This window comes from Balaenoptera borealis (genome assembly GCF_965194805.1).
Source record: "Balaenoptera borealis genome assembly, chromosome: 19".
In the NCBI taxonomy this organism is placed as follows: Eukaryota; Metazoa; Chordata; class Mammalia; order Artiodactyla; family Balaenopteridae; genus Balaenoptera; species Balaenoptera borealis.
The window spans coordinates 30,973,771-31,000,164 of NC_138878.1; the positions used below are offsets into that span (position 1 = coordinate 30,973,771).

Here is a 26,394-nt window from a genome sequence, read left to right on the forward strand (position 1 = left end):
TCCTAAGATCCAAGGAAGTGTCTTTTAAAGGTTACCTTTTTTTTTATAATAGAAAATGATTGTAGCTTTTCAGGATCTCCAGGTTCCCTAAGGAAGTTGTTAATAATTGGTGGCCCTAAAGGTACTTGACTCTCTAAAGAGATACTTTCACCATTAATCTTATACTGTAATCCTTACACATAGGAAGTTATTATTGGAGAGCTGTGTACCGTGGTAAATGCTAGCACAATTTGATGCATTGATTACGTGGTTCAGAGGTTACTTGACAATATTTTAACGGTCCTTGGTGTACTGTCCTGTGGGAGATTAGAAAAGGTGGGCCAGCAGTTTTTGGATCTGAAGACCATGTAGATGGCTCTAAGTTTTGGCAAGACCTTAGCCCCACCACCAGTATGCTTCAGGAGTGGTTTTCACACTGTCCCCGCTTCAGGAAAACCCATTTTTTCTTGGTGAAATGTTGTGAGGAATCTCAATTTATAAAACAAATGAAAACTGAGTTGCTTTTGTTAAAGGGGGATGGATGGTGGCAGTGCAGAGCTCAGAGCCCCATTCATCTCTCTCTCCGTCAGTACGTGCTTCCACTGTGGTGGCACCATGGCTCCCTAGAGAATAGTTTCTCCATCAAGCAGTCACCAGCCAGCTTGGTAGCCTAGGGAATCACTCTTAGCTAAGAATAGGTATAATAGTATCTAATTCAGAAAGTTAGAGGATTGAATTGGAAAATGCATATTAAGCTTAGCACAAATCCTGGCCCCGAGTAAACATACAGTCAATGTTCCTTGTTTGTGAACCTTGGCTGTTTGTCAACAGGAACTCTCAGGCAACCAGGTCCATCATAAAGGCATAAATTGCAGGTGGAATTCAGGAAGAGCTGATAAAGCCAAGAAAACTAACTCCTTCGCCTTCTGTGTGACCATGAGATTCCTCTGAAATACTGTAGGTCTGGGATGCATCAGTCAAGTACCTATACGTGCTGATGTTCATGGGCATAGAAGTAAAGAAAACAAAGTGACTCCTCAGTTAATGAGAAAACTGTGTAAATCGTATCCTCATATTTCATGGCCATGCCAGTTAACTAATTTATTATTATTCAGTCAGAATTAAAATACTCTAGAGTGACCTGTAGATATTTTAAACTACTTAGATTTAAAGAAATCTGAAAGGACTTTTAAAAAGCCTTCTGAAAGATGCATTTGGAGACTAAAATTAAGAATAAGATAGCTTAAGCTCATGCAGCTCAATATAAAAACAAAAACAAAAACCCAATCCAAAAATGGGCAGAAGACCTAAATAGACATTTCTCCAAAGAAGATATACAGATTGCCAACAAACACATGAAAGGATGCTCAACATCACTAATCATTAGAGAAATGCAAATCAAAACTACAGTGAGGTATCACCTTACACCAGTCAGAATGGCCATCATCAAAAAAATCTACAAACAATAAATGCTGGAGAGGGTGTGGAGAAAAGGGAACCCTCTTGTACTGTTGGTGGGAATGTAAATTGATACAGCCACTATGGAGAACAGTATGGAGGTTCCTTAAAAAACTAAAAATAGAACTACCATATGACCCAGCAATCCCACTACTGGGCATATACCCTGAGAAAACCATAATTCAAAATGACACATGCACCCCAATGTTCATTGCAGCTCTGTTTACAATAGCCAGGACATGGAAGCAACCTAAGTGTCCATCGGCAGATGAATGGATAAAGAAGATGTGGCACATATATACAATGGAATATTACTCAGCCTTAAAAAGAAACGAAATTGAGTTATTTGTAGTGAGGTGGATGGACCTAGAGTCTGTCATACAGAGTGAAGTAAGTCAGAAAGAGAAAAACAAATACCATATGCTAACACATATACATGGAATCTAAAAAAAGGAAAAAAAAATGGTTCTGAAGAACCTAAGGGCAGGACAGGAGTAAAGACGCAGACGTAGAGAATGGACTTGAGGACACGGGGAGGGGGAAGGGTAAGCTGGGAAGAAGTGAGAGAGTGGCATGGACATATATACACTACCAAATGTAAAACAGATAGCTAGTGGGAAGCAGCCGCATAGCACAGGGAGATTAGCTAGGTGCTTTGTGACCACCTAGATGGGTGGGATAGGGAGGGTGGGAGGGAGGTGCAAGAGGGAGGGGATATGGGGATATATGTATACAATAGCTGATTCACTTAGTTATACAGCAGAAACTAACACACCATTGTAAAGCAATTATAATCCAATAAAGATGTTTAAAAAAAAAAAAAGAAAAGAATAAGATAGCTTAAATCCCAGGAGTGGGGGGCTGGAAGTGACGTAAGCAAGAAATGGTGGAATTTTAAAAGAATGCAGAAGAGTGGACAGTCAGCTCAGATTTTTGAAGAGAAATAGCTAAATGTGTGAAGAATGCTAATAAAAAGAAATTAGGACAAACTGATAGCGTAAAATCCACTTTTGTCATACCAGTCTGCAGAAGGATGCCTGCCAGGAGAATGTAATATTTTAGGAGTAGTGGAAAAGGATATTGTCAGTGAGACAAAGAACAGTTGGGGTTGTTCTGATATGAGTGACACATTTCTCCAGGATTCCACAGGAATTTGGTAACTCAGAAATCATTAAGAAGTGGAAAATTTGTATGTTTAATATTAAACCCTAACAATTAGCTACAGACTATTTTAACTACTTGTCTCTCTTTTTAGTTTTTTTTTTAAATTTATTTATTTATTTATTTATTTTTGGCTGTGTTGGGTCTTCGTTTCCGTGCGCAGGCTTTCTCTAGTTGCGGCGAGCGGGGGCCACTCTTCATCGCGGTGCGCGGGCCTCTCACTATCGCGGCCTCTCTTGTTGTGGAGCACAGGCTCCAGACGCGCAGGCTCAGTAGTTGTGGCTTACGGGCCCAGTTGCTCCGCGGCATGTGGGATCCTCCCAGACCAGGGCTTGAACCCGTGTCCCCTGCATCGGGAGGCAGACTCTCAACCACTGCGCCACCAGGGAAGCCCCCTTTTTAGTTTTTCCTAACTAGAGTGTTTTAGTTTTTGTTTCTTTTGTTTTGTGTTTTTGTAAATAGAAAAAGTTAAGATGCTCCCCTCCTTACCCCTCCAATCCAATCCAATATAATGCAACCATTGTTTATACACTTTTTTTTTTTAAACAAAAAGGGGCTGTACTCTATTTTGCAACTTGCTTTTTCACTTGCTATATCTTGCATATCACTCTAGATTAGTGGTTCTCTAGAACTGGGAGCAGTTTTGCCCTCCAGGGGGCAATGTCTGGAGACATTTTTGATTGTCATGACTGGTGAGGGGAGGGAGGTTGCTACTGGCATCTAGTAGGTGGAGGCCAAGGTTACTGTTAACATCCTGCAATGCAAAGGACAGCTCCCACAGCAAAGAATTATCTGGTCCAAAATGTCATTAGAGCCAAAATTGAGAATCATTTCTCTAGGTCAATACACATAAATCTAATTCATTATTTTAAAAAGCTTCATAATACTTTGTAGTATGGTCGATCATGATTTATTCAACTAGTTTCCTACTGATAGCTCTGGCTTCTTATTTAGTGGCATTATAATATTTAAGATTAAGAAACCTAACACTCCAAGTTAAAATTCATTTGTTTCTTTAAAGAGCAAAATAAGCCTTATCAGAAAGATTCAAAAGAGGAATTCATAGGCTTGTGTATAAAATTAGATTCTGGGTCACTGTGAGTCAGGAGAATTTGGTTTCAAGAAAATCACAGACTCACTCTAAATGACAAGTCTTAAAGTAAGTCATTTGAAAAGCATGTCTTCATTTTTTGATTCTTTGGAATTAAAAGAAGAAGAAGCAACTCTAAAGCCTTTTATATGACTGCCCAAAAACAGAGAAGGCTATGTTTGAAGTGACGGCAGTAACTTTCAGAGAAGCTAATTCTGATTGTCTTTACCTCCTCCTTATACATATTTTAAAAAATTCATTAGTACATTAAATCAGATGGGTTGAACAGAAGAAAACAAAGCAGGTTTAAGATGAAAAAAGTGATATCCAATCCTGAGGACATGGAATGACTTCCAAATGCCCTTGACAATGTAATTCAGAATTGGACTGACCCTCTGGTTAACCACAGAGAGTTTTACAGAGAGGGTGCCCTGAAGCAAACAGATGCTTGCTCTGTGCTTCTCTAGTCCATCCTCTCTATATGGCACAGGTGTGCCTGGGAGGATGAAATAGAGAACTGATTCTCCCCTTTTGCAGAGCTGGGGAAAGGGTAATAGAACCAGAACTGTGCCGGAGAAGGATGGCAAACCAACTGGTGAGCCTGAAAGGGTTAGACCTCTGTTTCCACCCTTTCCTTGTCATCAGTTTCCTCAGTACGAAGCAAGAGGCGGCTGTTTCTCTTCCCTTTGCTAGTAGTGTTTTGTTATCACTTAGTTAAGTCATCCAGTGATAGTTCTCTGGTGCAATAGACTAGGCTGGATGATTTGGGCTTTGTGCTTTTGACCTTTCAGCTTTCTGGCATGAGTCCTTCTCATTAATAAATTAATAACTAGATAATAACTAGATAATTCATAGCTATCCTGAGATAAGTCAGATCTATCAAAATTACAAGTCAAACCTATCTAAGGAACTGCTGACATTATAAGTTCATTGTTTTTTTTTAATTGAGGTATAATTGACATCTAATATTATATTAGTTTCAGGTGTACAGTGTAATGATCAGATATTTGTATATATTGCGAAATTATCACCACAGTAAGTCTAGTTAACATTTGTCATCATACAGTTACAAAAAAGGTTTTTTTTTTTATTGTGAAGAGGACTTTTATGATCTACTCTCTTAGCAACTTTCCAATATGCAGTACGGTCCCGTTACCTACAGCCATCATGCTGTGTATTACATCCTTATGATGTACATATTTTGTAACTGGCAGTTGGTACCTTTTGATCCCCTTTCCCCGTTTCGTTCCCAACCCCTGTAAGCTCATTGATGTTTGGGAAAACTAAGAATTCCCCCCCTTGCTGTTGCCCCTTTAGGATCAGAGCCACACACAAGTTTCACAATACCGTCAGGATCCCTCCCTGATCATGAGGTCCATCGTCCACATGACCGATGCTGCTCGCTCTGGAATCATGCCTCCTGCCCAGCTCACCACCATCAACCAGTCTCAGCTCAGCGCCCAGTTGGGGTTGAATTTGGGAGGTGCCAGTGTGCCCCACACGTCTCCTTCACCTCCAGCGAGCAAATCGGCGACTCCCTCCCCTTCTAGCTCCATCAACGAAGAGGATGCTGATGAATCCAACAGAGTGAGTTAATTGCCTTTAGTATATAACCTACCAGAGAATTGGGAATCACCCCATGCGCATGTGTTTGAATTTCATTCACAGTAGTACCTTCTTTTGCTTCATGGATTTGGAGTAGCATTTGAATTTATGGTGGTTTAATTTTTTTCTTCACTCTTTTATATTTACTTATTTTCTGTGGAAAGTGTATTCAACTGAAAATCGGAAGATCTGGCTTCTCCTAGTAGTTGTAAGGCATTGAGTAAGTCACTTAACTCTTGTAGGCTTAATTTTCCTAAATCAGCAAAAGGGAAGGCTTGCACTAGACTTTCCGGAAATTCTGAACTGCTCTGGTTCTAAGTTAATGTCCGGGTAGGCAAGTTGCATCTGGTTAGTTGGCTGAACTGCTGCCCCATTGGACAGTCTTGCACCTTTGACGAGGTTTATCATGTAGTAAGTTCCAGTCGTTTTACATCTTTGCTTTTGTCAGGGAAATGACACATGATTCAAATATGCACAAGGTGAAGTAAAAACTTAGTTGCAGGTATGACTTTTCTGAATGCCTAGAAAAGTATTCTGTTTCACTGAACTTACTTGTAGGTACACAATTACTCATTCCTCATTTATTAATTATGTGTGGTACACTTACTCTGTGCTTGACGTTTTACTTCATTCTGGTGATACAAAGATTTCTAAGAGAATTATTGCCCCTGGGACTTCCCACTGGGAACAAATAGCAATGTTTAAAACTAGCTCCAGATGTGATTAGAGGTATAATTGATGTATCTGGTGTGCTGAGATGGTCATCGATTCTGCTTAGGAGAGTGATTTGAGGAAGTCTTTATTGAGAAGGTGATGTTTGAATTAGGTCTAAGAGGATACATAAAAGTTTGTGAGGCAGAAGAGAGAGGCCAGCATTCTGGTAGAAAGAGCAATGAAATTACATGTCCATTTATGGGTATCGTGAGCAGTGTGACATGGGGGAAGAAAGAAATGAGTTGAAGAAAGAAATGGCTGAAATGTGGTAGCCTTTCTCCTGTTGGTAGTTGAGAGCTGATTATTTATTTGCATAGAGGAATGGCATAAGCAAATTTATGCTTTAGAAAGATAACTTGGGCTGTATATAGAATATGTTATAAAGAGAGGGACCAGAGAGAAGGAACTCAATTAAAACGTCCTTTTGTTATGAAGTGTTTGCTTTTATTTTAGCAAAGGAAGGCATGGACAGGAGGTGCCAGATTAGTGAGACATTCAAGAGAAAGAATCATCTATTAAGGTTTGGTGATCCCCTGGAATTTGAAGGAATAAAAGATACACTGGGTTTTAGTTTGAGAGCCAGCGGGGATATCAGTAAATGGAGAGGCTCAACCTAGGAAGAGAGGAGTGTTGTTTTTTTTCCCCATGGGGAAGATGAGAGTTTGACATGGTAGGGGGTTGAATTTGAGTTGCTTCCATGTGAGTCTAGAACTCAGTCTGTTGGAGATGGAGCTACAGATTTGGGGACCATCTGCACATAGATGTGAGCACATAGAAGTAATCAGGATTTCTCAGCGTGCATAAGGAGCAAGACAAGACCAGAACATTGAGCATCATTTATTTTTACCTTGAGCATCATTTATGTTTAAATAGAAATGGTAGAAGAGGAGCTGGAAAAGATTGCGGGTGATGAAAAGAGGAGGGAGGTTAGCTGAAAAGAGGAGAAATGTTGCAGGGATTTTAAGAAAGAGAGCTTGGTCTATCCCATTATGTTAACTCCCCACTGGACACAAGGTGGGGAAATGCACTTAGCAGTCTCTTCACACTCACAAGGACTTCAGTGGGATGAAGTGGGAAGTAATAAAGAAACTCGAGGGATGTGTATAAGATACAGCTGAGTTACAACTGGCTATTACACAGTTCAAATGGAGTCCTTTCATTTGGTTCACATTCCAACTGATCTTAATACTTACCTCTGTATCAATCTGAAATTGTCACCTCTAAAGAGAACCTTTTATGTGACTCTTAGCTTGTTCCATTTTAAGCCAGGGTCTAGGTTTTGTGTAAAGACAAGGAATCCAATATATCTCTTAAGCAACTTAGCTGAAAAAGGAAGATTAACATTATTGTTGATTATGTCTTTTGGGTAAAGCTATTTCTCCATTTTTTCACAGCCCTTTGAGTCAACTATGCAGAAGTTTCTTTAGGAGAATTAATTCTGAGCTTTTATTTACACTGTGAGATTCTTCATTTTGGGTTTATTCTTAAAAGCTAATGATGATTAGGGGAAGTCATGGTTGTCCAAGAAAGACATCAAAGGTTGTCAACACTTGAATGTTGTTTTACAAAGAGTGAAATAGAACTCTTCTTATTTGGAAAAAGCTCTAACTGGAAATAACTTTCATCTTGCCATTGGACAGGGTATTGTTGGTGCAAACAGTGCCAAATTCTCTTCCAAGAAAAGAATAGAGTTGTTTGACTCAGTTAGAAAACTCTGTGTATATATATTTTTTTCATGTGGCTTACGTAATATTTTTTCATTGAAGGATAACTTGGCTCCAGTTGAAGCTCTAATTGAAAAGACATCTGACTCCCTTGCAAGTTCAGATTCATTAACTAGATTAAACAAGTTGCACTTATTCTGAGGATTTAGAAAAAAGACTATGAGGTCTACAGAATTTTATTGAATTAATCGTGTGAGTTATGAAAGATGGCATTTTGGAGGAGAGGTGAGATCTAGCTTAACACCTACTGAAGTGCATAAACTACTTGTATAAAGTATGGGTGTGGTTATCACTCAGTACAAACAACAGGCCCACCAACAAGTAGGCTCTTGGTTTCCTAACACCTTGAGGGTTCAGAGCTCTCAAAGAAAAGTTACTTATCAGTTTCCTCCCTAAGAATGCTAGTAATTGGATTAAGTTCCCAATGACTCTCTTTCAGAAAGTAATGATACTCTTGGAAAATTTGAATTAAGATTCAAGACTCAAGGCCATTAAAAGCCAATCTGTTACTACTTGAATCTATCTCTGTTGATCTTGCCCAAGGCTGGCTTTTAAAACAGATTTTGTCAAACACTTCAGCATTCTTGATGAAGTTAACTGCAAAATGATCTCCAATATAGTCATATCATAATCTAGGGGGAGATAAAACAAGGTTGATAAATCATTTCCCCTGCTTCTCTGATGAGTATTTTATATGATTGTTGAAATTAGATGATGGTAGCAGGTGAGTATTGGAGCTCAGTGGTATATAAATTTGGGGAACGGTACCCATATCATCTCTATGGTTTCAGTTTCAGAGTTCATTGTGAATATGTGTGAGCGTCTCTAGGCCAGAATTCTTGTGGGCAGGGTTACTTACTATATGTAATAATAAACATCGTCTTATTAGTCTTCTTTTTAGCCTTGGCGATTTTAAGTATCTACTGTTGCTGCTCTTTTACAGGTTTTTAATTTTATGAAGAGTATCAATTTCCTTTCTAGCTCTACTTAGAGTTTTGACATTTTTACATTTCTTGTTATCCTATTCTTTGGGAAGTTTTTTATTGTTTTAGAAAATAAAAGTGACCTTTCCCTTATTGTGCAAGCTTAGGGATTAGAACTAATTTCCATTTGAGTTTCCGGAGACCATTAGCAAAGTCATATTCTGGTAAAATAAAAGACCAAGCCTCAAAAAAATCAATTCAGACTGATCATACATATGGTATGCCTCTATGGCTAAGGGACCTTATATAAAATATCTGAATATGATCAACATCCTGAATAGTATTTAGGTTTACTTCTAAAACCTTTGAAAATGTAAAATATTTTGTTTATGGGTACATGTGTAGCCCATATATATATGGCATTACTTGGTACAGAGCGTTCTGTTTTTCATTATTCATAATTGCTATTTAGAGCATATGTTGCGAATGTATTGAAGATACTTCTGGGTCTCATTAATCAATGTTCTAAATGCTAATCTCTGCTGTCCAGTTAACTCTAAGCAAATTTACCCCTCCCCCACATTTGGTGGTGATTCATCTGTTGATGATGTTTAACAAAACCTTAAAAGAACGATTGGGGACCTGAGTAAGTCTTTCTGCGTTCTCTGCAAGTACATTCTAGGCAGTGAATTTTCTTCCTGCTTTGCAGGCCATTGGAGAGAAAAGAGCTGCTCCAGATTCTGGCAAGAAGCCCAAGACTCCAAAGAAAAAGAAAAAGAAAGATCCCAATGAGCCACAGAAGCCAGTGTCAGCATATGCCCTGTTTTTCAGAGACACACAGGCTGCAATTAAAGGTCAAAACCCTAACGCAACCTTTGGAGAGGTCTCAAAAATCGTAGCATCTATGTGGGACAGCCTTGGAGAAGAACAAAAGCAGGTGAGGCAAAGATCCATCATGGTCATTGCAAGATTATTCTTTACACCTTTTCTGAGTGAATACATCCACTTAATATGATTGCTTCTCATGAAAGCTTTTCTAAGCTATGGAATTAAAAAACACAAACATATAAACCCAAACCACTCTGCAGTTATATGGATTTCTCAGTTCCCTTAAGGGTGTGTGTTCAGAACCCATTCAGAAGAGAGTTGGAGGAGATCCAGGTAGTATCCTGCAAGCATAAACTTTTGATGATAATCTTTTCATTTTAAATAATGCGGAATTTTTCCCCCCTTTGTTCAAAAAAGGCACTACAAAGGGATTAGGTCCATCCTGCTTGCCTTTTTTTTGATCATCTTTCTGAACTCTTGTGCTCTCCTGGGGGGTTTCCAAACTTTGAAGCTGACTCTGCGTGTCTCATTATTGTCATCGGGCATTTGAAATTTTATTCCAAGTTCATTTGAAAGCGTGGCTGTATGAGAGGCATTGAGAGATTAGCCATGCTGGTGGGAGACACTTCCTTAGGGTCCAGCTTCCCATCTTTCCCCATGCAAGTCCTCCACACAAATGGAGAGAAGAATGGTTTCCTTGGGGCTCAGTCCTCCCCTGGCTCCTTGCATGAAGCTCCAGTGACCATTCATAGGCGTTGATTTTCCATATCCTCACAAGAATAGACCCCTATTAGTAATAAACCAGAATAATTGTTTCAGGAATAAGGAGTGTAAAACCCTTGATTTTCTTTCTCTTCCTTCCTTCCTTCCTTCCTTCCTTTCTCCCTCCCTCCCTCTCTCTCTCTCTCTTTCTTTCTTTCTTCCTTCTCATTCCTACCAACTGGTTACCTTGGGATGGTGCAACTGTAGAATCTGCCTGTTTGTTGGCACTGAGCTTCATGCTCTATGCGGCAGACTGATTTTCTACCCTAGAAATGTAATCCTAAGGGGGCTGGCAAACTGCTGCATCTAACTTTTAAATTCTGGAGAAAAAGATAGTTGCACTTTGGTATAACAGCCAGCCATCAGACACCACGGTTTAAGAAAAGGAAGCCCAAATGAGGTTTAATATACTGGAATATATTTATGGAACTCACTGGTCTCACTAATGGAAATCTTTCATCTTTCACTATCTCTGATTTTTCTTTTTTTTTCTCCAAAAGAAAACCCAGGTTGAAAGGCCTCCATCTTTTCTCTTCTGTCTTCACACACTTTCCCTATTATTGTTGGTTTTTCATCCTCTGGTTTGTTTCAGCTTAGAGATGGGTGTGAGGGAAAGAAGACATGGATGGAGAAGCTCGTTAACTTTCTATAATTTAAACCATTTGCCACAAATTTCATCCTTGTTACCTTATTTACTGCCCGAACAGGAGGCCCTTAGCTGTTACTCTCATGAATTCCATGCTGCAACCTGAAATCTTTTCCTGTTTGCCATAGTAAACGTCAGAGTTGGGCCCCGGGGAGGGTGGCAGGGTTTCATTTTGTTTTAATATCTGTGTGTATGTTTCTACATTTAAAAATCAAAGCCAGGGAGACCAACTTTTTATGTGAGTTCTGTTGCGACGTAATTTGCCCAGCAGTTATTTTATGGCTGAGAATGTGTGTGCTAAAGGTGGTGCTAATTGTGGTCTTTTAATAGGTCTATAAAAGGAAAACGGAAGCCGCCAAAAAAGAATACCTGAAAGCCCTGGCTGCATATAGGGCCAGCCTCGTTTCTAAGGTAAACCCGGACAGGGGCGGCCAGTGTCTGAGAGAGTTAGGAGCCCTGGAGCATTGAAATCATAAATGCAACTCCTCTTCGAGTTGATTAAAAAAAAAAAAGCATCTCGAACAACTCATAAACTTATTTGTTCCCATTAGAGATCACCCCAAGGATGGCATGGAAAATAAGTGTTCATTCAAGCTGATGAATCCAAATTGTTTGCAAGAGTCACTGATCTCTATATATGTATGTTGAAGCTATTTAGACAGATTTCAAACAGCCCCTTTCTTCCCGTCGGGGACTGAGATCTGTGTTAATGTCCTCTATTTAAACTGAGAAGTATTTTTGTCAGGCATTTTTGGACATCAGGTCATAAATTCTCCAATGGTTGCATGATAGAGGATATAATATAATAGAGAATGTTGCGTTTTTGACCAAACTCTTCCACATCATATAAATAAATAAGCCTCACGATTATTTAAAATAAAATTATGTTCCAAGTACTTTTAAAAAGACATGTATGCATGTATTATACACAGAGTATACAATGGGCCCTGATGTATTATAAAATGCAACAGTAGTCCAAAGCAAATGTCACTCTGGATTATTATTACCTTGATCCAAAAGGAGCATGAGCTGTTACCTTATATTTTTAACATTTAATTAACTTTGTCCTTAGCCTTCCTAGAATTTAGAGAGGCTTTGGGGTGGATAATGTGAACTAATGTTTTTGCTCGTGATGTATTTCCCCTGGCAAGCAGAGATCCCATTTCCTTGTCATTGTTGTTGCCTCAGAGTACAACATAGGGCCTCAGGGCATGGTCAGTGCTGCCGGCAGAGCCATTTAGAAAGGGTTTAGCCCTCTTTTCTCGTCTTCACCGGAATTGTAAGATCTACCGTCGGCAGCTGCTCAGAACCAGATCAAGAGAGGTACTCCTATACCTCGTAGGTATAGCTCTTAGGACCCTTCCCACTTCATTAGAAAGAGAAAACATTCATCAGGTCCATAGCAAAAGCTTTTTCTGAGACTCTGGAAGGTGCACATTGAGAAATATACCTATTCTGGATGGGGATTTGCACATTGGTAGAAAACCTATTCTGGATGCAGATTTGCACATTGGTAGAATGTGTGGGCCACAGATGTTAAGAACTGAGGTGTACTTGATGGCTAATTAGACGGAGTGACATGAATAGAGTAACAATGTGCATGTATTTCTTACGTGGATCGTTTATTCATTCATTTACCTAGAAGCAGGTATAGGTGATCTTTGTGCATTAGAGCATGAATAATTGATCATACATGGATTTAAGCCAAGAGCCAGTAACTCAAAAGGCATTCTGGAAATAGCATCCATGATTGGGCTGATCAGGTCTGTGACTGACTTAGAAGGGATAACTTAAACGTTTTACATTGGATACTAAAATCCAATTCGGAAATGTTTCCAAATGGATTGATTGATTCCACTAATTCTAAAAAGCTATTCAATAGGATGGAATTTAAAAAGAATAAATCCAAATTGTTTGGGGGGGGGCTGTTTTTGTTTTGTTTTTTTCATTAGGTAAGTGCAGTTGAGAGCACCCTAAATTTATAGCCAGAGGCACGACAGGCAACTAAAATAGTCCTTGAGGTATAAATTTAGAATAATTTCAACCTGAACCCAAAGTGTGAAATAGTTGCTAATATGGGATCTCACAGGAAGCAGCATCTGACTGTACAGCTTGCTGATTAGATCACATCTAAAGAATTGGTTCCCAATGGTTGACCAACTGAAGGCCCTCCAGCAGGTTGCCTCCACGATGGTAAGGACCGAAAATCCAATAATACTTAAATAATTGAAAGAATCATGGAAGCAAAGATTTGGAGGCATATGATTTTGGTCCTCAAATATGAGATCCATCATGGAAGGGAAGCCTAAACTTGATGTCTGTGCCCTGGATGGAAGAACTCATCCAAGGAGTGAGGTTACAAGGGAGCGAGATTTCAGCCTCAACATTAGAAATAATAAACACCGCATGTGCATTTAACTTAAGTCTCTACAATCAGAGCCCGGGACTTTCCCTTAAGATGTGACTCTACTATCACTTTTAATCTTCACAACAACCAACAAAATTAATAGAAGCTTAATATTCAACCGTGAGGGAGTAGACCCGGCAGGTGAGCAGGAGCTCTTCACAGCCATCCACCCTTTTCCATTCTCCACTAGGGGAGCATCTCATAGGCGTAATGGTGTGATTGCCCAGGTGTTTAAATATAGACTTTCCTTGTGGTTTCTTCCTTAAGACTGGCTTGGCAATTTTTAAATATTAGAGTATATAAAAATAATGCTCATGTTTATATGTAGAAGACTGTGTGTATTCTACTTTGTGGGTGATTTAATGGTTTTCTTAAAAGATAATTATGAGTATTTGCAGGTTTCTTCTTACCCAAAGGCTTCAGAACACGACCCTCCAGTAACATGCAGCGCCCCCTGAGCTTTTGTACAAAACCAGAGAACTGTCCACCGATGGACGGAGCTTTACACTGATCAGGTGTTCAAACAGAAGCCATCGGCCATGGCTTTTCCTACCTTGAGTGATTCTCCATGTAAAGTCACTCCTCAGGTTTCTTCTAATAGTAGATTTTATAAATGTGAGTAGTAAAGATCTAGAAATAAACATTCAGAATCATTAAAGAGAGTGGATGGCAACTTGATGCCGCCAAGGTCCCCCCCGTACACACCCCCCTACAAAAACCCCAAATTTTATGAAGAATAAGAGGGAAAAAATAGTCTTTAAGAGGAATTATTCCTAATCCCAGTTGCATTTAAAATAATTTATTTTTGTGGAGGTAATTATGTGTTTTTAGTACAAAATATATTAGGCAGTTTCTCTCCATGTTGAGCCCCAGGTCATTTGTTTATCTTATAACAGGTTATGCAGTCACATGAGTGCTGAACTTTCTCCCTTTGTGTATGACTCCTTTGATGAATTTTGGAAATCTTTGAAAATATTTGGTAAACTAAAAATATTTCTAAAGTTGTAAAGTACTTCAATTTAGTGTCTCTAAAGAATTCAGTTATGTTTTTCTTATACTCAAGTGAGCACTGTTATAAATAATCATGGCTTTGATTATTATATACAGGGCTTTGAAGTTTTCTGGTAACAGTTGTTTTCTGGTAGTAGTAATTGTTAATTAATGAAAATAGCTAACATTTACGAAGTGCTTTCTGTAGGCCAGGCACTGTTCTAAATGCTTAATAAATATGAGTTGGTTTAATTCTCACAACCTCTATACAAGGTGAATACCATATAACGCTATTTTATATATGAGGAAACTGAGGAACAGATGAGTGAATTAACTTGCCCCAAGCCACAGAGTTGTTGAGTAGTTGAGCTAGATTTGAACTCAGGCAGTCTATACTCTGTTGTCTTTCAAAATGGTTCTTGGTGGTGACATTAGTTCAGACTTAAATGCTAAAGAATTGTTACTCTTAAATATATGTATCAGTCATCTTTTACTACAATAGTGCTGTGTAACAACCAGCCCCCAGCCCAATGACTTAAAAAGATAAGCATTTATCCCAGAAAGTGCCAGTTAACTAGCTGGGTCTTTAAATCTAGGCCAAGACTCGGCAGGATCAGCTAGTCCTGCTCGTCTGTGTGCAGTCAGCATCAGGGGGTTGATGCTGGACTCATACACCTACGTGGCAGTTGGCTGGCAGTGAGCTGGCTCTTGAATGGGTAACTGGGCCACATGGCTGTCATCACGAGGTGGTAGGTTCTGAGAGACACAGACAGACAGACTTTGAAGCCTCACTTCCATCACATTCTGTTGACCAGAGCAAAGGTGCCAGGCCAGCCCAGATTCAAAGGGTGGGGAGTTCCACTCCACCTCTGGAAGGAGCTATAAAGCCACATGACAAAGTGCTTGGGTTCAGGGAAGCATGAATAATGGTGGCCATTTTTTTCATCAATTTACAATACTAAAAATACCCCCAACCTTCTCCCCCAAAATGCAGGCTGCTGCCGAATCAGCAGAAGCCCAGACCATTCGTTCTGTTCAGCAGACCCTGGCGTCCACCAATTTGACCTCCTCCCTCCTTCTCAACCCTCCGCTGTCTCAGCACGGAACAGTGTCGGCCTCCCCTCAGACTCTCCAACAATCGCTCCCTAGGTCAATCGCTCCCAAACCCTTAACCATGAGACTCCCCATGAACCAGATCGTCACTTCGGTCACCATCGCAGCCAACATGCCATCGAACATTGGGGCTCCGCTGATCAGCTCCATGGTGGGCTCGGCGTCCTCCACCCAAGTGAGCCCTTCAGTGCAGACCCAGCAGCATCAGATGCAGCTGCAGCAGCAGCAGCAGCAACAACAACAACAGATGCAACAGATGCAGCAGCAGCAGCTCCAGCAGCACCAGATGCATCAGCAGATCCAGCAGCAGATGCAGCAGCAGCATTTTCAGCACCACATGCAGCAGCACCTGCAGCAGCAGCAGCACCTCCAGCAGCAAATCAACCAACAGCAGCTGCAGCAGCAGCTGCAGCAGCATCTCCAGCTGCAGCAGCTGCAGCACATGCAGCATCAATCCCAGCCTTCTCCTCGGCAGCACTCCCCTGTCACCTCCCAGATTACATCCCCCATCCCCACCATCGGGAGCCCCCAGCCAGCCTCTCAGCAGCACCAGTCACAGATACAGTCTCAGACACAGACTCAAGTATTATCGCAGGTCAGTATTTTCTGAAGACGCACGTGGCAGGCGGATTTGCGCATCTGGAGGAGAGTGGCGTCCGAGAGTAAACCATGTGTGGCTGCAACTCGTGAGTCGGTGTTGGTTATGCAGAAATGTGTAAAAGATCACGCGGTCCTCTCAAGTGTCTATTAGATAGGCAATAAGAACTACAGTGTAGCTGAAAATCATCTTCTAGCTGACTCTAAACCACTTTGTTTTTAAACAAGAAAAGCTGTGCTCTTTTATGTGATGCCTTTTTTTATTTATTCAGGCTCTACCTACAATATGTGAATCAAACCGTTTAATGAATCCTGGGACATACTGATGATTATAATAAACTGGCCTCTCTGAGTCATAGCAAATGGCCTTATTTCTCCCGAAGTGAAGAAACCACACTTCAAGGCGATTGGAACTTCCGAAGCCCTAAAAATAAAAAGCACAGTCGTAACTACCTGAAATACGAAAATCCAGTTTCATACAAATATTTGTATGACGTCAATCGTTGATGGCATTTTTTTGTCATGAAAAAAATAATGTAAATCACAGACTTTTGCCAAAGCTCTTATTTTTTTCCTTAAATCTCTCCAGAAAAAAAAAAAAAATGCAAGTGATTAGTTTCAATTATTGACTCCTTTTCACTTTTTACCCATGACTTCTCCAAATCAAGCCACAGTATATGTTGTAACAATATCTATGACCACTGTTAGCCCATTATACTCATTCCAATTAGAAGAAAAGAATGTGAATATTATATTCTGTGTTTTGAGTGACAAGTTTCGAAAATGAAAAACACTGTATTTTTAAAAGGGAAATGCACTTAAATGGAGACAGTTATTACAAAAGTTAAGATTTAAAAAAAAAAAAAGAGCAAGAGTTTTTATTATGATGTAATACCGGTAGAATATTTAAAAGGCGCACCGCATCTGAATAATCAATGTAAATATTTTCTTTCAAAGTTGTAAGTTTTCATATCATGTGTTGTAAAGTTTTCATAAACGAGGCTTTAACGTAAACACTGGTGACATAAACCATTCATTGCTACGTTGCTTATTGTGTTTTTATGCTGTTTTATACTTTTTTATGAGTTATGATAGCAGCAGTTAAGTTGTTTGTATTTTGCTTAACTAAAACAAAAATGCTTTTATCTTGCTATAGAATAAACACATTTCAGTAAAAACTGCAGACTGTATTTTGATGCAACAACCAGGCAACTACTGTTCACTTTTCAAAATAAAATATGTCAAATTTCACTTTTGGTTCCTTGAGTATGTAGAAGATGGGGGAAATAGGTCCCAATACCAACCTGTGTTTGAGCCCAAGCATCTTCTTCCATTTTCAACTGGAAATAAGAGATTCATAGCCAAGAATGTGGATTGCATGGCCCCTAACCAGAGCCTGTAAAAAAACAAATAAACCATTAGAAATAGAACCATTAGTGGAATTCCCTGGCGGCCCAGTGGTTAGGACTCCTTGCTTTCACTGCCGAGGGCGCAGGTTCGATCCCTGGTCGGGGAACTAAGATCCCGCAAGCTGAGCAGTGCGGCCAAAAAAGAAAAAAAAAGGAAAAGAAATAGAACCATTAGAAATTTTTTATGATTATCATTTTGTTAAGATGCAAGGGCAAGGTAAGTATAGAGGAAAAAGCACTTGTCTTCTATTTGGGGCTCGGACTAGCTGGCACTGTTTTTATTGCTGTTAAAATAGATGGTGAATGCTAATTCTTAAGCCAAAATAATTATTTCGGTGCCCATTTCTTCCCCCCTTTTCCTGCTCTGTAGTGACTCCTCTTTGAGAACAGTGTGACCACTATCCCCAGTTGTCCTGCATGATTAATTACAGCATCTGTCCTGTCAGAAGCTATAATGAAGAGGTCTTGATAAAAATTGCAAATTACCACTGGCAACAGTCTTCAACTGCTTATGATAAAATGAAAATTAAAAACAGCAAGTGTCAACCCTGACCAGAATCCTAATCTGGAAAAAAATGAGGGTGTGAGTAGTGGTATCCATGGCTACTGTGTGCAAGACATTCAAAAAATAATGGAATATGGATTCCTCAAAGTTGTTGTTGTATTTCAAAGAATATTTACTGTATGTTGTGGGCTATGAATAATGAATTCAGCTTTCAATATTTCATAATCTTCTCGTCCCCTGCATTATGTACAAATATTGAACAGCAAGAGATTCTAATTATAAATTTATAGATTTCTGGCTGTAGGAAAATTTATGTCTAAATTGAAGCTTTTCATAAGATGTATTAGTTGACAGGTACCAGTGTTCAAACAGTCTAAGAATGATGCCTAATCGCATCTACAAGGGAGCAATTGTATTCCACAAAGAAATGAGCTGCTTGCATCAAACCCATCAGAAGCAGAGCTGATGGTAAAAGATTTTCTGTGAATTGAAACTAACATTACATAACAATAAGAACCATTTTATATTCTGTTGTGAAACCTTTAGACAAATGTCTTCAAAATTAATTGCTAAACTACATGTGACAGTAATTGTGTATTAGTTCTGTAATTGTCATTTTGAAAACCCATGAAGTATTGCTCGGAAAAAAAATGTCACTAGTGATAAGACTGAATTGCAAATGAAGTCTGTTTTCAACTGTTTGCAGTTAGAAGCAGGTGTTGTATCATCTATTAAATGATTTTTATAAATCTTGGGTTTTATCACATCTGATTAAACACTGCTAAGCCATTGATGGTCAATTTCAAGAAAAAAAAGTAGCTTAATTACTACAGTTTAAAGAATTAATCACCAGGCAAAACTATGTCTTGAAAATGTCAAAAAGCTTGAATCATGAAAAGAATTCCCCAACCTTGTTACCATATTATTCTCAGGATCCGATAAAGCACATTATGAGTCAACTTGTATTTCACTTTGTACACAGGATTGGTTCCTATTTCTGAGACATAAGTAAGTACGTGGTGTACTTTTACAGGTCAGAAATGAATCAGGGTAATGAAAAATAGGCATGAGTAATGTGGTATCTGATTAGCGGGACACCTAAACGGCCTAACTGCTTTCCCTCTTAAGTGGTCCACAGACATTAACGAGGCTCCCCACCTCACCCCGTCCTCCACCGCACACCTTTTCTCTCCCCTGCCATGTGCACACTATTTTATTACTCTGGCTAAACAGACTCTCTTTTTTGCATTAACCTGTCCTGCCTTATGATGAAAGAAGATAAGGAGTTTTCGTTTTTAGCTGACACGGGGTCATTAGCTCCCGACTCAAAGAACAGAAGCTTAAATGCCTTCGTGCAGCATAATTTCTGCAATATATTACCACCCGACGGAGGGTTGAAAGCGTTCTAGACAGATGGATTAATATCTCAAGTTTAAGTAGCAGTCCTCTGCTGTGTCCATTCAGACATCTGAATGGTTTCTTTCCCATTTCTCACTTCATGGAGCATTTTTCAGCACTGGACTTCCATCTAACCTTTCTTTCGCCCCCGTCCCCACCCCCTTTGTCTGGCTTTTGTTTTGCAACAGCTGTTATTATCGTTCTTGGTCAGCTGTGATTGCTAAAGGCAAAATAGGACCAGATGGTGTTTTGCTATGCATGAATGCGCGGTACAGGACTCGGGATTGAATAGGCCAAGCTTGAGTGGTGTCCCCGCACCACCTGCCTGCCTGAGCTGTAGCACACACATCGCAGGAGCGTGATCCGCCTCAGACCTACTCGCATCGGATGGTGAAGTGGGGAGCTGGGCTGGAGTTTCCCCGTATTTATTGATCTTCCACGCACTCACAGAAGAACAAAGTGTACAGTCAATTTGAGTTAACTGGAGATGACACAGCATGGGCATGTAAGCTATCACTCTAGAATTCTGGTTTGCTTGGAGGATTTCATTGCTCCCCAAAACACACACACGCACAGTAATAGCAAAAATTAATGGGCTAAGTAGGCACAAAATTTCTTTAAAAGTCTGTCTAAAATAGTAGAATTAAGGGTCTGAGGTGAGGGTTTGGAAAAAGGGAGGATTCTTCAAGATGATATTTTGTGCCAGTTAATAATGCAAGGTAAAGAAAGGCTAAGACTGATATGTGGAGAGAGCCCTAACACTTGTAGGTTATCTGTCAAATATTTCACATTTACAAGGAATGTGCCTCACCTGGAAAATCACACAGGTACACAACCAGATTAGAATTCTCTTAGAAAATATTCTTAACCGTAGAAGTGTTTCTCCTCATCCTCTCAGACACAGTTCGCTTTGCTGACTCTCTGACGTAACCCTGAGAATAAGCACTTTCCCTGAATTTTGAAAGTTGGTGAATGGGTTTAACCCATATTGACTGTGATCCTACAGGTGTGCGGGTTGTATGTGCTGGTGTGTTACCGAGGAAAAGCTTAACCAGCCAGCAAACATGGAGTCAGATATGCAAACCGACAGCTCTCTTTGCCTAAGGCCCTAATTACTTAAATTTACTTCTGCTACATGCAAAACACTATGATAGGTCCCGAAAGAGATGCAAAAATAAACAGGGCCTTCTGTTGACTTTGTATATGTTTGAAATTTTCCATAATACATGTTAAAAAAAATAAAATAAAAGCCATCCTTAACTTTAGGAGTTTTTATTTTTTCATTGTGGTGAGGGAAAGCACCCAGTAGTCGATGATCAGTGTGCCAGTATAGAACGCATGAGGGTTTTTTGTTTTTCGTTTTTTTTGTTTTTTTTTTTTTTGGTAATCTGAGAAAATCACAATTTATTTAGAAAGGGAAGAGACTGCAATTGGTTAGGGGTATTAGGAAAAGCTGCATGGGATTACTGGCATTTAAGATGTGCCTGGTAGAAGAAGGAGGCATCTCCAGACAAGGGGCAACAGGAGAAGAGCCACCTGGGTTGAAAGCACAGGCACCATCAAAACAGCAGTAGAGAATATAGCAAATAGGGACTTCCCTGGCGGTCCAGCGGTTAGGACTCTGCGCTTCCACTGCAGGGGCTCGTTGGGAAACTAAGGTCCCGCAAGCCACACGGTGAGGCCAAAAGTACAAAAGAGAGAGAGAATACAGCAAATTGGACACTCAGTGCTTTGGGGGTAGGTGAGCAGGAGAAAGTGCTAGAAAGGGATTACATTTGTAGAAGTTCTTGTACGCCCGGCCGGGGACTTGTGCTTAATTCAAAAAGCACTGAAGGTGTCTGAGTAAGGAATGTAGGATCAGAGTTGACTGAATGCACGAAGGATTTTATCTTAACTCACTTTTGAGAAGGAGGTATCCGGTTGGCACTAAAAGCCAAATGAAAAATGGAACAAGATACCCACTTGAAAATATATCTCAATATTTCAATTTTTCACATAAATAAATAAAGTGATGGCTTCACGTGCGCTCTCACACCACTCCCAACTTCCTGGTGCAGGAACACACCATCGACAAATCCGAATCAAGGCATCTTTGGTGACAACTGCAGAATAAACCTCATCCTTATATTAACATCCAGAGGGAGATCCTTTTCTGTGTTTCTGCTGTGAAAAGAAAGCTATTTTCACCACTGGTAAAAAGTACCTCTCGGTGCTTGAACTCAAATGCGATGAATGATAAAAAGAAGGCCTTGCTTTTTCGCTTGAGTAAAACCTCAGGCAGCACTGGGAGGGATGTTGGTTCTGGTCCCAATTTAATTTCAAAGAAGAACGTTCACAGATAGAAAACGTGAATGTGGATGTACACTTCTTAGCAGAGGAATAATGCTCTTTTGTAAAACATCTCATTATATCCCCAGCATTTATATAGCACTCTGTACTTTTCAAAGCAGTTTTCTGTGTATTCTCTCATTTAGTTCCCTCTCTAGATAGGACAGGAGTGAACCCCATGTCACAAAAGGAAACTGAGGCACAGAGAGGGTTGTGACTTGTTCCAGTATCTCTTTGTTTATAAGAGACACAGTCAGAACTGAAATGGAAATCTTCTCCTTCTAGACCTGTTATTTCATTTACCTTCTAATATTTGTATAGGTATGGTGTATATATTTGACATGTATTTATAACTGTCGTATATTTGTATGTAGGATGTGTAAATAAATATGTGTGTGTGAATAGACGGGTGATAGATAAATATAAATAGATAATAGATAGATGGCAGAAATCCATCACAGTACCAAAGAGAATAATTAATCCATGTTTTCCTCATGGCTAGTCAGGCAGTAAACCAAAGTGAATGCCCCCTAGCCCGTGTTCTCAATGGGGCATAATGCCACATGGCACTTTTTTCAGTGTGAATACCTTCCAGTCTGATTGTTTTCCCTACCAAGATCTCCCTGTAATTATTTTGTATTCGGGCAAACAGCTTTGACTTGTGGGCTTCGAATGTTGGGGCTGGAGGTGCCACAAAAGTGCTGAAGCATAATATTTTTCTATGTGTTTATAAAGGGAGAAAAAGCAGGTTTCAGGGAAGATTGAGATGGGTAAACACCAGGTAGGTGTGCATTGTTACGCATTATTTAAGGAATCTGGTGAATCAATATTGAACACGGGAAATCAATGACAGGATAGGGAATGCGTCTCCCTAGGGATTATGGGTAGTGACCTTGTGCCCTGCTTCATAAGTTACCTCTTCATTTCCAAGGCCCCTTGCTAAGTAGGGTGTGTTTTACTACAGGCCGCCACTTGTCAAAGGAAATATGGGAGTAAGGACCTCCAATCCTATGTCCCCTGTCCACAAGATTTTATTACTGTCTTAACTTTAGATGAACAGAGTTCTAAAGATACCTTGAAAACAATCACTTGCTAAGGTTAAATAAAAATGAATAACATTCTAACATATTCAACCATAATACCAGGTGCCAGCATTCTGGTGAAAGAATATTTTGAGGCTTTCATTCACAAGGTGTTTGAGTGACTTATACAGAGTCAACAGGATCATGGTTATTTTGAGATCCAGGTCTTATGTTTATTTTCAGATTTTTGGCCTACTTTTTCTTTCTGGTCAGTCTGCCTTGCCTCCAAGGATCTATTGTTACCAAGTAAGAGTCTTTTGATAACATTCCTTGTTAAATGTCATCCCTCTGACATGCAGAGGGAACCTTAATTTCCAGTTTGTCACAATGAGTAAAAATGATGTCATGCTGTAAACCTGTCCTCATTGGTAATTTGCAAATCTGATACAAGATCTTTGCCCAAATCATTCAGGCCTGCTGTTCCACCCTCACCCTTTCTGCCCACTCTTAATCCTCTCCTCTGCAATTCATATTGAGTATGTGGAATCCCGGGGGACAAATAATAGCATCTGAGGAAATTACCTACATACAGTCTGACCTCTTGTGTGCTTTTTTGGATGCCAAATTAAGATATCCATCTTTGGCCATTTGGACAGTTACCTGAAAAGACTTGCACCATTTTCATAAATTGTGTCCGAAGGCTGGCATACCTAGCGTGGAACTTTTTAATGATATTCAGAATATTTTGGTCAAGGAATGTGAGTACAACTACAGTTCTCTCCAAAGCAGAACCTAATTCCATGGGGGAAATGCACTATCCTTTTGCATGTAGAAAATAAAATCATCGTTGTTTATGCTAATTGGAGAAAACTTCTTACCAAAAAATTATTACATTTTCTTGCAGCATAAATTCTAAAATCTTAGCAAGAAGATCGGGACTTTCTATCAGGGAAAATTTGCAAGACGTTAGTATGTTAAAAAGGTGGCAATAATATTTGCTTCTAGATCTTCAAGAGCCCAGAAATGTGCATCTGGGGCTGATTTAACTGCTGGACACAAACTACCAGTCAAAGCAGAATGACTTTTTAGAGTGGGAACAAATGATCTTTTGGGGATTGGGCTTAATTACTGTGAAGAAATTTCTGTTTATTTGTTGGTCATGTCTGAAGTTTGTTTATTGCCAAATAACAACTTATTTGTCTGTTGGGGACAAAATATATACATTGTTCATATTTTGGACAAAATTTGAAAGTCAGATTCTTGAAGTGGTTAAGTAATTGTTATAGAGGTTTAAATTCTTTTTTTTCTTTAATTTTTTTTTTGAAGTATACTTGATTTACAAGAGGTTTAAAATTTTTTAATTTTTATTTTATACTGGAGTATAGTTGATTTACAATGTTGTGTTAGTTTCAGGTGTACAGCAAAAGTGATTCAGTTATATCTATACATATATCCATTATTTTTCAGGTTCTTTTCCCATATAGGTTATTACAGAATATTGACTAGTGCTCCCTGTGCTATACAGTAGGTCCTTGTTGATTATCTATTTTATATATAGTAGTGTGTATATGTTAATCCCAAACTCCTAATTTATCCCTCCCTCCACCCCACAGTTCCCCTTTGGTAACCATAAGTTTGTTTTTGAAGTCTGTGAGTCTGTTTCTGTTTTGCAAATAAGTTCATTTGTATCACTTTTTTTTAGATTCCACATATAAGTGATATATGATATTTGTCCTTCTCTGTCTGACTTAGCTTACTTAGTATGATAATCTCTAGGTCGATCCATGTTGCTGCAAATGGCATTATTTCATTCTTTTTTACAGCTGAGTAATATTCCATTGTATATATATACCACAACTTCTTTATCCATTCCTCTGTCAATGGACATTTAAGTTACTTCCATGTCTTGCCTATTGTGAACATTGCTGCAATGAACACTGGGGTGCACATTATCTTTTCTCTTTTTTTTAATTTAGTATTTTATTTTATTTTTATTCATTTTTTGAAATTGGAATACAGTTGATTTACAATGTTGTGTTAGTTTCAGGTATACAGAAAAGTGAATCAATTATACTTATATCCACTTTCTTTTTTAGTTTCTTTTCCCATAGAGGTCATTATAGAATATTGAGTAGAGTTCCCTGTGCTATACAGTAGTTCCTTATTAGTTATCTATTTTATATATAGCAGTGTGTATATGTTAGTCCCAATCTCCCAATTTATCCCTCCCCCTCCTTCCACCTCTGGCAACCATAGGTTTGTTTTCTACATCTGTGACTCTATTTCTGTTTTGTAAATAAGTTCATTTGTACCATTTTTTTAGATTCCACATATAAGTGATATCTTATGATATTTGTCTTTCTCTGTCTGACTTACTTCACTCAGTATGACACTCTCTACGACCATCCATGTTGCTTCAAATGGCATTATTTCATTCTTTTTTATGGCTGAGTAATATTCCATTGTATATATATACCTCATCTTGTTTATCCATTCATCTGTCGATGGACATTTAGGTTGTTTCCATGTCTTGGTTTGTAAACAGTGCTGCAATGAACATTGGCGTACATGTATCTTTTTGAATTATAATTTTTTCCAGATATATGCCCACGAGTGAGATTGCTGGATCTTATGGTTTAAATTCTTGAACCAAAAACTGTTCAGAGCCCAGAGTCATGTTTTTTCAAGTTGCTCTTCCCTTTCATTGTTAAAAACTTTTTACATAGTGAGGAGCATCTTCAGGGGAAAGCTTCATTTGGAGATTTCTGGAGGAACAGTCTGGCACCCAAAGACCTCGATACCACTTGACCAAGAGAAATTCAGGAAGCACTGCTCTTGACCCACTTCAAGTGCTTAGATCACCACCGCATATACAGAAAACGAACAGAACTCTGCAGAGCAAAGTAAGCACATTGAATGATAAGCAAAACCTCTGCGGGAGCGTGTCAGTGGTCTGGGCACGTGGGCCAAGATTCCCACAAGGATCCTGAGCACATAGGTAACTAGGCTCTGAGTCAAAAAAATAGAACGGAGCCCGAGAAGAAGGAGATCATTGGATTCATGGGGTTTGTGGGCACCCAGGCAATAGCCATGAAACTACTTGGCTCCAGAACTAATAAGCTACGTTTTGTAAGCCTGTGTTCTTAGAACAACTAAGAGTTTTATGTTTGATACAGATGGTGTTTATATAGAGTATGCGAGCTCAGCGTGAGAAGTAGTCATAAAACAGACTGGGGTTTGGTATAATTATTCACAATTACTATTGTATAATTGGATGCCATAACTATTATATAAAAAATATTTTAAGAAGTAGACTCTGCTCCTACTTTCACAATAGTTCTTAACAATAAGAGACATATGCTATAAACATTGTAACATATTTTATGATGTTTACAAACTTATACAAGGTTTGGCAAAATTGCCAAATATAAAAGGCCAGGTTCTCTTTTTTGCATCCTTGGGAGACCCACTTACCCTAACTCACCTCCAGCAGTAAGTTCACTTTCTAGTCACCCACGGGGCTTCACGAGCTTACTGCATTAGGCCACCCAGATGAATGGGTGGACGCAAATAACTATTTTAGGTAAAAGAAGAGAAAAAAAAAATGGGTCTATTCTGTGGAAAGTACTCATTTCTTCAGCTTTCTCCAAACCAGCAAAAGAAAGTTCTGTTGGGCCAAACTGTGGCCATTGCACATCAGCCCAATGCTTATTTTAATGTTTCTGGATGGAATTA

General features: G+C 39.2%; 1 protein-coding gene across 2 annotated transcripts in view; it reads left to right on the plus strand.

The window, feature by feature from the left end:
• TOX3 (TOX high mobility group box family member 3) overlaps positions 1-17,248 on the plus strand; it is a 107,414-nt gene extending 90,166 nt beyond the window's left edge. For both annotated transcript variants that reach the window (XM_082366664.1, XM_082366665.1), the window contains exons 4-7: positions 5,006-5,275; positions 9,364-9,591; positions 11,221-11,301; positions 15,282-17,248. In XM_082366664.1, the coding sequence (XP_082222790.1) occupies positions 5,006-5,275; positions 9,364-9,591; positions 11,221-11,301; positions 15,282-16,010 (1,308 nt within the window). In that variant the 3' untranslated portion in view covers positions 16,011-17,248. The remainder of the gene's footprint in view (positions 1-5,005; positions 5,276-9,363; positions 9,592-11,220; positions 11,302-15,281) is intronic.
• Positions 17,249-26,394: the final 9,146 nt, after the last annotated feature.